The following is a 15,983-nucleotide window of genomic DNA, read 5'->3' as shown; positions in this document are numbered from 1 at the left end:
GCCCTTCACTACCCAAAGGAGTCTCAGAGCGGCTTACAAACTCCTTTCCCTTCCCCCTCCCCACAACAGACACCCTGTGAGGTAGGTGGGGCTGAGAGAGCTCTGACAGAAACTGCTCTTTTTCAAGGACAGCTCTTATCAGAACTATGGCTTGCCCAAGGTCATCCAGCCAGGTACAAGTGGAGGAGCGGGGAATCAAACCCGGTTCTCCCAGATTAGAGTCCGCGCACTTAACCACTACACCAAGCTGCCTTGTTCTGTTCCTGACCAGAGGATCCCATTTTATCCTTCCAACGAGGCCCGTGAAGTAGGTTGGATTGAGTGAGTCGTTCCCCGAAAGCCATCAAGAACTTTCATGGGCGACTGGGAATTCTGAGCTCTCCTTTGGCTCTCCAGTGGGATATCCGCCCAAAAGTAAACACTTAATGATTAAACAAACGATTAACACAAGGAAATAGTTTATATTAAATTAAAGCCCAGTGAACTATGGGATGCCAGCCTCCAGGTGGGGCCTGGGGATCCCCCGGAATTACAGCTCATCTCCAGATTACAGAAATCAGTTCCCCTGGAGAACATGGAGGCTTTGGGGGGTGGACTCTGTGGCATTTGTACCCCACTGAGGTCCCTGTTTTCCCCAGGCTCAACCCCCCCAATCTCCAGGAGTCTCCCAACCTGGATCTGACAGCCCTACCCCTCCACCCCTTGCCAGTAGCCAGGTAACCCTATAAATTATGTGCAATGATCTTACTTAAAACATTATTACAACAGCACTGAGTTTCACACGTACCGTCAGGTTAACAATACTCAACAACATGTGCCATTTATTTGTTTATTAAGTAGGGCTATTTTGGGGCAGGAACGCACAGGAACGGAGTTCCGGCTGGCTCCTGAGTTGGCCATGCCCATCAGGAACTCATTAGCATAATAGGCCACACCCAACAGCAGAAACTCATTATGATTGGCTACATTAGGGGTGTGTGGCCTAACATGCAAAGGAGTTCCTGCTACAAAAAAAGGCCCTGGGTTTTGACAACAAACAAGGTAAACAGAATAAGAAGCAAAAGGTGGGTGTGGCTGGATGATCATACTTCTGGTAATGCGGGTGTGGCCTAATATGCTAATGAGCTATGCTGTCGGGGTGTGGCTGGATATGCTAATGAGTTTCTGTTGTTGGGTGTGGCCTATTATGCTAATGAGTTCCTGCTGGGCTTTTTCTACAGAAAAAGCCCTGTTATTAAGTATGCTTTTATTCCACTTTTCTTTCTGATAGGGACCCCAAATGGCTCGCAAAAATACTCTTCCAAACAAATTTACATAAACATAGTATAAAAAACAAAACATGGCAAAAAGTTGACCAAACCCAATCCCAGGTTGGTGTCCAGCAGGTTAATTGATTTGGATAAGGCTACACGTTGTGATCGAAGGGCTACAAGCCAAGAGCTCGTGGGCTCCTGCCCTTTGTCTCACATCCTTAGCTACAGTGTTCCCTCTAAGCTGAGTGTGAGCTAGCTCACAGTTTTTTAGCCTCCAGCTCACAGGTTTTTGTCTGTGACGGATGGCTCCAGAGCTAATTTATGCAGCAGCCAAATCACTCGTTCACAACTTTAATGGCAGTAGCTCACAAAGTAGGATTTTTGCTCACAAGACTCCACAGTTTAGAGGGAGCATTGCCCAGGCTAAATTCCTGCAGCAGGGGAGACAGAAGTGCTTGGCCTAGATGTCTCAAGCTGGTGGCCATCTTCCCTCCCTTCTTGCTCTTGCTGGATATTTAGGTTAGACTCCAAAGAGCCCTGAAGGCATGCATTAGAGTTTCTACGTGTAGAACAAGCCTCTCCTGGTTCCTCTCAATCTCAGTTCCCCATGGCTGTGTCTGAGGCTGAACAACACAAGAGGGCGCTTTGGAGTCAGGAGCCCCACAACCAGAGTTGCACCTGTAGAGCTTCCTACATGCTTAGGGTTCCCGTATTCTGAAAAGCCAATAAGAGGACATACCGTATTTTTTGGACCATAAGACTCACTTTTTCTTCCAAAAAAAGTGGGAGGAAAAGTGAGTGCGTCTTATGGACCGAAGGTTCAGAATATTTTTTCCCCTGTTTTCCTCCTTTAAAAACTAGGTGCGTCTTAAGGTCAGGTGCGTCTTATGGTCCGAAAAATACGGTATTTCCTGACTGACTACTTCAGTGATCATTGCTACAACCTAGGAATATTCTTTGCTTCCAAAAGAGGACATTGTTATCAGTTAAAAGAAAAAGAAAAGAACCCAGAATAGGACGGATACCAAAAAAGAGGACATGACCTCTAAGAAGAAGACCTCTGGTAACCCTGGAACATGCAGCTTTCAAATGTCACCTGAAGTCCAATTAATGTCAGTCCATTATAAGTGCAGTTTTGTCTTGGAACTGCACTTCCATCTCCAAGACCCAGAACAGAACAGGTTTTAAGAGTCTCAGATGTTACTCCTAGCAATGGATGAAAAGGTCTGCATGTCCATAACTGACACTGCAACCTACCTCCTTGTAATTCTGCTTTGCAGAATCACAACACAGGTCTCCGGGTTGTCAAGAATATGAATGTTATATACTGAATTCAAATTCACAAAAGTTATGTCTTATTGTTAACAGCCTTGCTCGAGTTTTGCGAATGGAGGGCCCTGGCTTTCGTTATGGAGTCAATCCATCTCTTCTTGGGTCTCCCTTGTTTCCTGATGCCTTCAGTCCTTCCTAGCATTATTCTCTTTTCCAGTGACTCTGGTATTCTCAGGCCCCAGTCACACGGGCCGGATATCGCAGGGGGGGAGGCGTGGCTGTTTGTCCCAGGGCAAAATAACACGCGGTTGCACCAGCAGACGTACCGTGGAGGTCCCGTGGAAGGGAGAGGTGCCGAGCACACCACAATCCTGCGCGCCATGGCAAAGAAGCAGTGCGGCAGACGGGTGTTTTGTTTTCTGGACACCAAAGTGTGCGCATGCCCCATTGGGTGCTTGTGCGCATCCCATGGATAGTTGAAAAAAACACACCTTTATACGAGGGGGCATGGGCGGGCGCCAGAACTACCACCGGAAACGCGATCAGATGCCTGCCCTTGCCCCACGGTTACCGGAAACTAGCACCTTCAAGGTACTAGTTTTTAACCGCGCGTCTTCGGTGGGAAGCGTCGGGTTCGCCACGGGAGCTCTACGCTTCCCAGATGTGGCGGTGAGATCGCGCCCGGAAAATCCACCTATCTTCCGTCTCTCTAGCGTGCCTAATGCTCCGTGTGACCGCAGCCATAATATATATACACTTTCTTTTATGTCTTATAGGAATTCATGGACCTTACTAAGAAATATTATCATGCAGAGGCCCAAGAGGTTAATTTCATAACCGCAGCGGACCAAGTCAGAAGCGAGATCAACTTGTGGGTTGAAAGTCAGACTGATCGTAAGTGGATTCATTCATTATTGCCCCAGTAATTACTCAGGTGCTGTTGTTGTGCCATAGTGCTCTTCAAACTGCTTTTAGAGTCAGAGAAGTGGACAAGTTAGAACATTAAGAACCACTCCTTGTCAGACTCGGGTCTGAATTGGGATTTATTGACATTATATTGCTGATGCTAGTTTCGCTTTTGTATTCCTGCCTGCTCGGGGCACATCTGTCTTCCTCTTTGGTTCTTATCTCATGCCCTCATTGCCATGACATTCCTGAGGGGGGAGTGAGTGAGTGGCTGTTTGTTGTAGTATTAGGGATGCGCCGCTATAATTGTAACTCTTCTTGAAGCAGCCCCCAAGGAGTGCCTGGGTTTTCACACGGGAGTGACCTTGGGCGAAGATAAGACTTTGGGAATAGCTAGTACGGTCCTATATCTTTCAGAACCGTTAGTAATGCTGGTGTGTGTGACGTATGTGTTGAATGTGGGCATTCACCATTACTTTCCATCTCCCGCCCTGGACTCGCCAGTCCTAACAAGGAGGTTCACCTCTACAGTTGACCAAATCTTTCCAATAAACTTCTTTGAGTAATATTGAGTGAAGACTTGTTGTCTAACATTTATGAAACAGAGAGCTTTGGCACCACTATAATATCTCCTGAAGAAGATTCATTTTTTGAAATGTTGTTATGTAATCCGGAGACGACGTTGTGTATCATGTTATAGTGCTTTAGATTGCAATACATAAACAGCATTCTTTATAAGTCTTATGACTGTTTGATTGTGGGTCAGACTATCACGACTGTTGGCTTTGTTCAACTCACTGAGAATCTGACACTCCTAAACTTACAAAATCAAAGTGATTTATACAAGCTTTAGATAAACATGAGGGAAGGAGAGTACTCTTTGGATTTTGATAATGATTAATTTTGGAAAAGAAAAACCTGTGTAGCAAAACGTATTTTCCTAATGTAATGTGTGAAGCGGTTGATGGATTGGATTTGGGTTAAAACAACAACAACACATAATAGTCCTTTGAGTTTCAGCTCTCAATTTGAGGCTTAATGATTGGCCTGTTATCATGGGATTTGGCCTTGGAGACTCTTTCTGCTCGCTGGGGTAGATAAGACACCATGTATCTATCAGGGTTGTCATAGAAATGCTAGTTATCGAGTGCTGATGTATGCATGGAGTGTGGGGTGTATTGGATTTTTCCTATTTACTTACCTATTTCGTGTGCTTTCTTTTTAAAAAAATAATATTTCTTTATTATGTATACACAGATAGACAAACGAAAAATATACATAAAAACATGGGGTATTCATTTCACATATTATCTAAGAATTTTGCCTTGTCAATACTATTCATTAAGTAACCTTATCTTTTATACAGGATAGAAAGATGTTAACAATATCTTTTCTTGGGTTTTAATTACCTGACATTTTCAAGTTATCATAGTTTCCAATCCAACTATAGAACTTGGCCCAAGTATTTTCATAGATTTCTTCTGCTCGGTCCTTTAAACATAATGAAAGTTTATCAATTTATCAATTTCTGCTACTTGAAGTATTTTGTTAACAATATCTCTTTTAGATGGCAATTCTGTTGTCTTCCAAAACTTAGCATATAATATTCTGGCAGCAGTTACCACATGCAATATAAAATATAAATCATTCTTTTCACATCTCTCTGGTATTATATTTAACAGAAATATTTCTGGAATAAAGGGTATAGGAATTTTAAAGGTTTTTTGGATTATTTCGTGCACCCCTATCCAAAACTGTTTCGCCTTTTCACATTGCCACCACATATGGAAGAAAGACCCTATTTTAGTTTGGCATTTCCAACAAGTATTGGGACATTTTGGGTCAATTTTTGACATGCTATCTGGGGTGAGATACCATCTGTGGAACATCTTGTAGATGTTTTCCTTATATGTTGTTGCTCTTGTAATTTTTAAGTTCCTCTTCCAGATTTGTGACCACTGATCTAATTCTATGTTGTGAGCTAGATTTTGTGCCCATTTTATCATTTTTTGCACGCTTTCTTCAGTCCTGACAAAGAACCAGTTCCTAAATGTAAGCATATCTCTAATAAAGCATCACTGCTAATACTGTTGTGGAGAGTGTCTTAACTGGGGATCTGACACTCCATAATAAAGCCACCCAATATTTGCACTGTTATAGCACTAGAAATCCTAATTCTATTCTTGTCTCTTTTTTCCCAAAGGCAAAATCAAGAATCTGCTGCCTAAAGGTGCTGTTAATTCTGAAACTGCAATGGTTTTAGTAAATGCCATTTACTTCAAAGGAAACTGGGAAAACAGATTTAGGGAAGAACAGACCACTAATGCAGATTTCAGACTAAGCAAGGTATGCAACAGGGACACATTTTGTTGACGTCTTGAACCTGTTATTGGTAGCTCCACACAAAATCTTTCATACAAATATGATACAAGGAAAGCCACTAAGGCACCATTATTGAACAGGAGATTTATAATGCAATCTGAATTATACTTTCCTGAGAGTAAACCCCATTGCTTTGAATTCAGTAGGATTCTGAGTAGACCCACTTAGGATTGCACAGTTAAGGTTTTATTATTCTGGGTTTTTAAGTTCTATTTTTAATGGACTCGAAGCTGATCTCTTGGAAAGCAACTCTTGCTTAAGAAGAACTACTGCAATGAATTTTGATTGAATCTGGTAGGGCAGCTCTTGTAAAGCGTGTCTTAACTGCTATTAATATTCACGAGGACCTTTTTTTTTTTTTTGGAAAAAAGAATATAACAGTATAAGTTAAAGAGAGGTTCTTCAAGAGGAGAAAGCCCCTGCCTTTTATAATTCCTGCAGACAAACTAAATTAGATTAAAGTTGTTGGAGGAGTTACAAAGAAATTTAAATTAACACTCCGAATCATATGATCATATTCTCGTAGTTATATTCATTAATTTCTATAGTTACATATTTACTCGTTATTATATGATAGTATAAACCTTGTATAAAGATAAGAAAAATGTTTTTAAAATTCTTCTCTTATGTTCCTTGCCTAGATGCTTTTTAAACCCAGCCCTACAGATAGGAAATAATGGAAATATACATGGAAATACATTATGTTGAAGTATTGATTATCTTACCACATTTTGACGTGTCATGTTATTTTTTCATGTTTCATATTCTTATATTATGCAATGTCCTTAAAATGCATTCAACAAATGATGTTTTATGCTTCTCACTTTCCCTTTTGTCCCTTTTTATTCTGTACCCCTTTAAATGGTAAATTTAAAAAAAAAATAAGAAAAGAGGAGAAAGCCCTTGACACCATCTACTGGATGAGGCCATCAAAACACAAGGAACCTCCTGTTCATAGGAGAGAGCAGAAAATAATCCTAATGTTTTAAGAGTTAGAGCTTTCAACTGTCATCCAATACTATGAAAACTATGTAGAGAACCTTATGTTTTCAAAGAGAAGTACATAAATAAGGAAGCCAGAAGAAAAGCAACTATGAAGCGGTGGATTTAAAAGCAGCAGCAAAACCCTCAGTTGGAATGCCTATCAGTTGCCGGTAATAAACAGTGGTTCTAATGTCCTGGCCCCACTGGTGGACCTCCTGATGGCACCTGGTATTTCTGGCCACTGTGTGACACAGAGTCTTGGACTGGATGGGCCTTTGGCCTGATCCAACATTGGCGTCTCTTATGTTCTTAAATAGCTTGCTATCCAAAAAAAGCCACAGCATCAGCTACACCAGTCACAGTAAGGGTTGGATCCAGCCACCTTTCACCCTCAATCTCACCTACTTCTTCTTACTTTCGTCCCAGATCCTCCTGCGTGCAGTTACAATATCCAAAACACTGATCCTCAGCAAAAGGGATCATTTGCTTTCTTTTTCACCGGTGGAAAAGCTGGTTGGATCTAACCCTATGTTCTCCCCTCCCACTCTAGCAGATCAGACCATCCAGTTGAAAGAATAGGTCACTCAGACAGACTACACATGTGCAGAATACAGACTGCCCACCTGCTGGAATCCAGTCCTGTTCTTGGCAGGGCGGGAGCTCGTCCTTCACTCCCACAGACTCCCAAATTCTCACTGTGGTGAATTTAAAAAGCCACATACCCTGCTGGAGTGCTTAAAACTTCTTTGTCTCCTCGGGATACAGTTCATTTCAGCTGGGAAAAGGAGTAACATGTCTTTTAAACACTATTTCAGACCACGTCAACATCTGTGCAAATGATGTTTCTGAGAGAGACACTCCCAGTTTTCCACATCAGCATCTTGAAGGTCACAATCCTTGAGCTTCCATATGTCAATAAAGAACTCAGCATGCTCATCCTACTTCCTGATGACATCACAGACGAGTCTACGGGCCTGCAACTGGTAAACATTTCTTTTCAAAAATCTAAGGGACTGTTCCTTTGTAAGTGGGCAGTTCTGGGACACTGTTTAGCAAGTAATTCATGTTGTGTATAAAATCAGCAGTAGTGCATGCTATCTGCTAGGACAAATAGTGGAAGCAAGTGTAGCGGGAATACTGAGAAGGAGACCACTAGGAGTCAACAAGGAGAGTCGATAGTTGTCTATTATGCGCCCAGGTACAGCTAAAAGTAGGAGCTGCGGTGGCTCAAGTGGTTAAGACGCTGAACTGCAGGCTGTGGAAGGTCAGTAGTTCAGCAGTTCAAGACCCGGGTGCCGCAAGACAGGGTGAGCTCCTGTCTCTAGTTCCAGCTCCTGCCAACCTAGCAGTTCGAAAGCAAGAAATTGCAAGTAGATAAATAGGGACCACTTCGGTGGGAAGGTAATAGCGTTCCGTGCACCTTGGTGTTTAGTCATGCCGGCCACATGACCACGGAAACATCTTCGGACAGTGCTGGCTCTTCGGCTTTGAAACGGAGATGAGCACCGCAACCCTAGAGTCGGATTCGACTGGCTTTCGAGCAAGGGAACCTTTACCTTTACAGCTAAAAGTACCTCCGGGGGCCCTTTCAAAACAGAGCTGTACCCCGAATGCAGGGTTGAGCAAACTTAAATACTTTTCCCACAGAGTGAAAAAAAATCATTCCTTAGAAATGGCATGCAAGACTATCACAGACATTGACCATGAAACTGGAAGCATTGTGTTCCTTTTCAAAACCACAAACATCCTTGGCTGGTCACATGTCCTAGTTTCCTGTTATCAGCCAGGTGTTAACTTTCTTCATGACAGCAGTAAACAAGTTTCTTAGTAATTAAGAGGATAAGAAGCAGAATTCAGCTCAGCCTTAGTAACAGCCTGGCAATACTTAATATGGTCATGCAATCTTGTGTGTTCCGCAAAAGGCTCTATTTGTTATCTTTGGTTCTCCTATTTGCAAAAGCTATGTTCCCTTAATGATTTGCAAAAGCAAATGCGTTTCCCTAATGGAATGGCCTTATAATGCAAGCAAATTGCAGGTACATGCTTCGCAAGCTTCTGAGAATTCAAAAAAATGGCTGAAAAATAGCCTCTAGAATGCGAAGTTCTAGGAATTTAGCCATGTCACTATGGCCTTTAGCACAGAGATTAGGGGAGATTCCTAGAATGTCACTTGGAAGTCACATTCTCCCCAAACTCCCCCCCCCCCGGCACTGCTTGCACCGCTTGGGAACAGTGATCATAATGTTGTTGAGTTCAACATTTGTATAAATAGGGAATTGGCCAAAAAGACTGACATAACCACTTTTAACTTTAAAAGGGGTAACTTCTCTGATATGAGGGGACATGTGGGGAGGAAACTGAAAGGAAAAGTAGAAAGGTTCAAAACCATTGAGGAAGCTTGGAAACTATTTAAAACTACGATCTTAGAAGCTCAAAAATATATATATATTCCGCAGGTTAGGAAAGGCACAAAAAGGTATAGGAAAAAGCCTGCATGGTTAACAAACAAAGTAATGGAAGCTGTAAAAGGTAAAAAGGATTCCTTTAAGCAGTGGAAAGCTAGTCACAGTGAGGCTGATAAAACGGAACACAGGCTATGGCAAATAAAATGCAAGTCTGTGGTCAGGCAGGCAAAAAGGGAATATGAGGAGCATATAGCAAAAAACGTAAAAACCAACAAAAGCCCCTACCACCCGGGGGGGGGGGAAATACGCGGCTAAAGTGCGGCTTTTGGAAGCCGCATCAAAATAGACACGCCGCGGTGGGATCACACGGATCCCCTGAGCTGCGGCACCATTGCTCCCCGGCACGATCAGATGCCGGGGAGGAAGCCACGGTCAAGAAACTGAGGCAGCCGGCTGCACATGCGTCTGCATGCGCAGTTCGGCCAGGAGCTGGGGATGCACCGGCAGAAGGACGTGCCGGCAATCCCACGGCTGCGCTTGCCTCGGCCGTTCAGGTAAGACCACCTCTGTCAGTGGTTCGTTTTTGCTGTGGAGTTTCTGGGGTTAGGGACGGATCGGGGATGGGTGCGTGCCACTTCCCAGATGTTGCAGTGACATCGCACCTGTTTGCTGCGGCCCTGATCTGTCCCTCTCCCAGGCCAAAACCCTCCGTGTGACCGGGACAAAAAAAACTTTCTTCAAATACATTAGAAGCAGGATACCAGCCAGGGAGGCAGTGGGGCCCTTGGATGACCAAGGGGTAAAAGGAGTACTGAAGGATGATAGGGAAATGGCTGAGAAGCTAAATGCATTTTTTGCCTCCGTCTTCACTGTGGAAGATGAGAAGTGCTTGCCCACTCCAGAACCACTGATTTCAGGAGGGGTGTTGAAAGACCTGAGTCAGATTGAGGTGACGAGAGAGGAGGTCCTAAAACTGATAGACAACTTAAAAACTGAAAAATCACCAGGCCCAGATGGCATACATCCGAGAGTTCTGAAAGAACTCAAATGTGAACTTGTAGATCTCCTGACAAAGATATGTAATCTTTCCTTAAAATCTGCCTCCATTCCTGAGGATTGGAAGGTAGCAAATGTCACTCCCATCTTTAAAAAGGGTTCCAGAGGAGATCCGGGAAATTACAGGCCAGTCAGTCTGACGTCGATACCGGGTAAATTGGTGGAAACCATTATTAAGGAAAGAATTAGTAGGCACATAGATGAACAAAACCTATTGAGGCAGACTCAGCACGGTTTCTGTAAGGGAAGATCTTGTCTCACTAACCTGTTAGTGTTCTTTGAGGGGGTGAACAAACATGTGGACAAGGGGGATCCAATAGATATTATTTACCTTGACTTCCAGAAAGCTTTTGATAAAGTTCCTCATCAAAGGCTCCTAAGTAAGCTCAAAAATCATGGGATAGAAGGACAAGTCCTTTTATGGATCAAAAACTGGCTAGTTCATAGAAAACAGAGAGTGAGTGTAGGTGGGCAATTTTCTCAGTGGAGGGTGGTAAGCAGTGGGGTACCGCAGGGATCAGTACTTGGTCCACTGCAGAGGTCCATCAGTGGCTATTAGCCACAAGGTATAGATAGGGGCTCTGGGGCAAGTGATGCTCTGTCTTCTTGGTGCTTGGGGGGGTCAACAGTGGGAGGGCTTCTAATGTCCTGGCCCCACTGGTGGACCTCCTGATGGCACCTGGTATTTCTGGCCACTGTGTGACACAGAGTCTTGGACTGGATGGGCCTTTGGCCTGATCCAACATTGGCGTCTCTTATGTTCTTATGCTCTTAAGCACTCCCAGCATTTGCCAAGGCAGAGCTGGAAATAGGCCTAGCCTGGCAAACAGTGGGGGGGGGCATAAAAACCCAGAAGTGACATCACACCTCTTTAGGAATTGCCTGAAACTCTATGCCAGGTATGTCCAACAGGTAGATCACGATCTACCAGTAGATCACGGAGGGGTCAGAGGTAGATCACCAGCCCCACTTGGTCTCCTGGTTTGCTGGAAAGGTGTTTGGGTTTTTTTGTTATAACTCAATAAAAAATAAAAAATGTCCGCAGCTCTTTCTGGATCTTTGTCTATGTTTTGTTTTTGCTTATTTTGCTTACCAGTAAATGACAGAAGGTGCATTATAAATGGGGGGTGGGGGAGCCGGTGGAACCCAACTTTAGTGGGTTAAAATCTAATTTGAAACTAATCTGAAACTTTATTTTCATAGTGGTAGATCACCGGCACTTTTGGCCGGAAAAAAATAGATCACTACCTGTTCGAAGTTGGGCATGCCTGCTCTATGCAAAAACCTTAATTCTTAAACTGACACCACTCCTGAAGAAAAGCTAGAAGTGATGTCAGTCCTCTGTAGGCATTGCCAGAAACATTATGGGTTTAGCATAGTGTTTCTTACTATTCCTAGGGAGGCATAACATCACTTCCACGTTTTCCCTGGAAGTGACATCACATCATAGGCCTGATGGCCATTTATTACACACAGTCCGAAGGGTCCTGCTGATGCGCAGAATGTCAGTAGGAAATGTGAGCCGGCAGCTCTATCTGTGTTGTATCCACAGATACACAGATCACACAGTAAAATCCAGTTGGAAAGTGCACTGAAAGTGGATTATTTAATGTGTGTGATCACCGCCTTTGTATAGCAAATCCAGGGCATTTATACCAAGGCTGTTACCACAGTATGTACTGGCGTAGTGGATAAGAGCGGCAGACTCTAATGGGGAGCCCTGGGTTTGATTCCCTGTTTCCCCTCCACATGAGGCCTGCTGGGTGACCTTAGGCCTGTCTTGGTTCTCTCAGAACTCTCTCAGCCCCACCTAGAGATGTGAAGGCCCGGGGGAAAAAACGGTTTTTTTCCTGAAGCCTTTTTGTTTTTTTCTGAAAAATTGAAAAAAGAAAAGAAAAAAATTGAATATGGAACGTTTTATTTTAACAAGATGAATAAAATATTTTAAGACAAGGTGTTCAAATATTTTCCAAATCATTTCTAATATATATATATATATGGTATCAGATTGATCTAATTTCTGTGCACTGAGGACAAGCAAGTCCTAGGTTACAAACTGAACTCTCCAATGCAAGAACAAGATGCATTTCTTCCTTTAGGAAGTGCGATTTTGTCAGAAGAAAATAAAAAAGTTTGTTTTGTTTTTGCATGTGGATGGGTATTCTGTTTGTAATAATGGTTTGGATACTCTATATTTTTAATATGCTAGTTGTGATAATTTCATGCCAAGTAAAAATGTCCATAGTCATATTTTATGTTCATAAAGTAACAGCATGACTTTCAATCTAGAAAAGACAAAAGAAATGCTAATGTAGCATTTTTTTCAATTTTTCTGAAAATTTCCGTTTTCCCCCCGAAAAAAAAACGGGGGAAAAAAGTTTTTTTTTTCGAGCTTCAAAATTTTTGGAAATTTTACATCTCTAGCTCTACCTGCCTCACAAGGTGACTGTTGTGAGGAAAGGAGAGGGAAAGGGGATTATAAACCATTTTGAAACTCTGTAAGGTTGAGAAAAGCGGGGCATAAAAACCTATTTTTCTCCATGTTAAAGGTTCAGTGCTTCTCATTATACTCTCGTCATTTATTTTCTGACGCACTTTCTTATGTTAACTACAGCTGGAAAAGGAATTAACGTATGAGAGATTATCAATATGGACCAGCTCAGAAATGATGGAGAAAACGACAGTGGAGGTTCACTTGCCCAAGTTCAGGCTAACCGAGAATTATGACCTCAAGACTACTTTAAGCAGCCTGGGAATGACAGACGCCTTCAGCCGAGGTCAAGCAAACTTCACAGGAATGTCCAAGAACAATGACCTGTTTCTGTCAGAGGTGTATCACAAGGCTTTTGTGGAGGTCAATGAAGAAGGCACGGAGGCATCTGCCGCCACTGCAGCCGTGGTTACCACAAGATCCTCCGGGGAGCCTGTGGTATTTAAAGTGGACCACCCCTTCCTCTTTTTTATCAGGCACAACAAAAACAAAAGCATCCTCTTCTTTGGCCGCTTCTGCACACCTTAGATCCAGTTTGGTGTAGTGGTTAAGTGCGCGGACTCTAATCTGGGAGAACCAGGTTTGATTCCCCACTCCTCCACTTGCACTCCTCCACTTGGGCAAGTCATAGTTCTGATAAGAGCTGTCTTTGAAAAAGAGCCGTTTCTGTCAGAGCTCTCTCAGCCCCACCTACCTCACAGGGTGTCTGTTGTGGGGAGGGGAAGGGAAAGGAGTTTGTAAGCCGCTCTGAGACTTCTTTGGGTAGTGAAGGGCGGGGTATAAACCCAATCTCTTCTTCTTCTTCTTCTTTGTTGCCTCTGCAGTTGGAGCAATTCCTAAATGCAATGGTGTCTCCTAAATGCGATGGACTCTCAGATTTAGTGGGGTTCCTTCTGGGTAAACATGTTTAAGAGCAGGCTGAAAATGCTGTGAGTGAATCAGGACCAAGCCTTGTGTTGGTTTTTAGGGGTGGCCTCTCAGCCTTCCTTTTGGAATCTCTCTCTCTTTGATGCCTTCTGTGTTCTTGTTTGTGAGGGTTTGCGGCACACTGGTCTTAACAGTGGTCCCAAATTCAGGCAACCCTGCTTCATACAATTGGTGTGTAAAAGCCATAAAAGTATTTTAAAAAACTGTTATCTCTGCCAAGGGATGCCACTCTAAGTTTCTTTTATGAGGTGTCACATCGCACTGACTGTGGCACATGGTTCCTTAAACATTTTGCAGAGCTCCTCTCAATGTTGTGGTTTACATTTTTGGTTTTAATTAAACGCACTGCGTTCTCGTCCCAGACAGTTCCCCCCCCCCAATTCTCCCATGGCATCTCCATCCTGTAAGAGCCAGTTTGGTGTAGTGATTAACTGCACGGACTCTAATGTGGGAGGGACCAGGTCTGAGTCCCCACCAATGCTCCCTCTAAGCTGTGGAGTCTTGTGAGCAAAAATTCTACTTTGTGAGCTACTGGCATTAAAGTTGTGAGCAGGCGATTGGGCTACTGCATCAATGAGTTTGCTCTGGAGCCCTCCTTCCTGAGCTAAGACAAAAATGTGTGAGCAAGAGGCTAAAAAACTGTGAGCTAGCTCGCACTAACTCAGCTTAGAGGGAACACTGGTCCCCACTCAAACCAGAGTTCTGTCAGAGCTGTCCTTGAAAGAGCAGTTCTCAGGAGAGCTCTCTCAGCCCCACCTACCTCACAGGGTGTCTGCTGTGGGGAGGGGAAGGAGTTTGTAAGCCGCTCTAAGACTCTGAGTGAAGGGCGGGGTATAAATCCAATCTCTTCTTCTCTTAAATGCACAGAAGGGGGGGGGGCATTTAAAAGGAAGGGGATGGAAGAATCACAACTTTTTATTGTACAGCAGGGTGTTCAGTTACTGCAAGTCTTGACACACCTTAAACTCTGAGTTTTTAAGGCATCCCAAGCCTGCGGTGCAGAAAAGAAGTCCCTGAAGGGGGCAGCGAGAAGACAGATAGGACAGTGAGGTCAGCACCTTCTCTTAAGCATCATTCCTTGTCTGTCCCCACTATTCTTAGGGCCATTTCTGCCTTCTTCTCGGATAGTCTACATGCAGGTCCCCCCCCCCCCAGCTAGAGATGTAGTTAGGAACCTAATTCTGTCTCTCTCTGCTTTCCTATCAAATATGTTAGTTCCTAAAGAAACCGTTTGTTGTTGTTCAGTCGCACAGTTGAGTCCGACTCTTCGCGACCCCATGGACCAGATCACGCCAGGCCTTCCTGTCTTCTGCCGTCCTCTGAAGTTGGCTCAATTTCATGTTCGTTGCATCGATGACACTGTCTATGACCTCTCCTATCCCCCTCATGGATCACTGCCTTGTCATGGCGAGGCTGTGGGCTATGCCGTGGAGGGCCACCCAGGACGGACAGGCCACAGCAGAGAACTCAGACCAAGCGTGATCCCCTGGAGAAGGAAATGGCAACCCACTCCAGTATCTTTGCCAAGAAAACCCCATGGGCAGTATCAAACAAACCGTTACCTATTCTTTAATCAGGTTGGGCACTGTTGCTCTGTTAATTCCTCTGCCAACACTATATCCCCTGGCAAAGCCATCGTATTTCTCATTGTGCAGCCCAGTCATCTGCAGGAAGGGCTGCCAACCCCCAGGTGCGGGCTGGAGACACCCCCCCCCCCCGGAATTACGACTCATCTCCAGACTACGTAAATAGCTTGTTCATTTATCATTTATTTATTTTAAACATCTCCCCAACCCCTTCCGCTGGAGAACATGGTCCCTTTGGAGGGTGGCGTGTAGGGTATTATACACTACCGGGGTCCCTCCCCTTCCTAAAGCCCTGCCCTCTCCGGCCCCACCTTCAGCGCTCCATGCATTTAGGGACCCAGAGCTGGCCGACTGCCAAGCACACTGAGCAGAAGGGCCACTGTGCAGTTGAAGTAAACAGTAGGTGGTCGCAGCTGAAAAGAGCCAGACGACGACAGAACTGCAATCTGCAGCGACTGCAGGCGAGACCAGTGGCCGCCAATGATCCCTCTAAGCTGTGGAGTCTTGTGAGCAAAAAATCTACTCGGCCGCCCAGTTGTTCGACCTTCCCGCCTTACCTCGCCTGAGAGCGCCTAAGCGGCTCTCTCGCTGAATCACATGCACGGGGAGCGCCATCTGGTGTTCATCCCGCTATACTGCTGGGTCGATTCCCATCTCTTTAACCTTTGCAAAGCCATCAAGACTTCCCGGGGAGGGGCTTCTGCGTAAGTAGAAAAGAACA

The 15,983-nt window shown here is 44.3% G+C and overlaps 1 protein-coding gene across 1 annotated transcript in view; it reads left to right on the top strand.

Annotated features, from left to right (window-relative positions):
* Positions 1-13,332, top strand: part of SERPINB10 (serpin peptidase inhibitor, clade B (ovalbumin), member 10) — a gene marked incomplete at its 5' end in the record, with an annotated part of 15,247 nt that extends 1,915 nt beyond the window's left edge. Inside the window, 4 exons of the mRNA XM_015419957.1 lie at positions 3,302-3,419; positions 5,635-5,777; positions 7,613-7,780; positions 12,873-13,332. Coding sequence (XP_015275443.1) covers positions 3,302-3,419; positions 5,635-5,777; positions 7,613-7,780; positions 12,873-13,277 — 834 coding nt within the window. The remainder of the gene's footprint in view (positions 1-3,301; positions 3,420-5,634; positions 5,778-7,612; positions 7,781-12,872) is intronic.
* Positions 13,333-15,983: the final 2,651 nt, after the last annotated feature.

The sequence above is a fragment of the Gekko japonicus genome, unplaced genomic scaffold (genome assembly GCF_001447785.1).
Source record: "Gekko japonicus isolate JY-2015 unplaced genomic scaffold, Gekko_japonicus_V1.1 scaffold4184, whole genome shotgun sequence".
Lineage (NCBI taxonomy): Eukaryota > Metazoa > Chordata > Lepidosauria > Squamata > Gekkonidae > Gekko > Gekko japonicus.
This window is presented reverse-complemented; position numbering and strand designations above follow the sequence as displayed.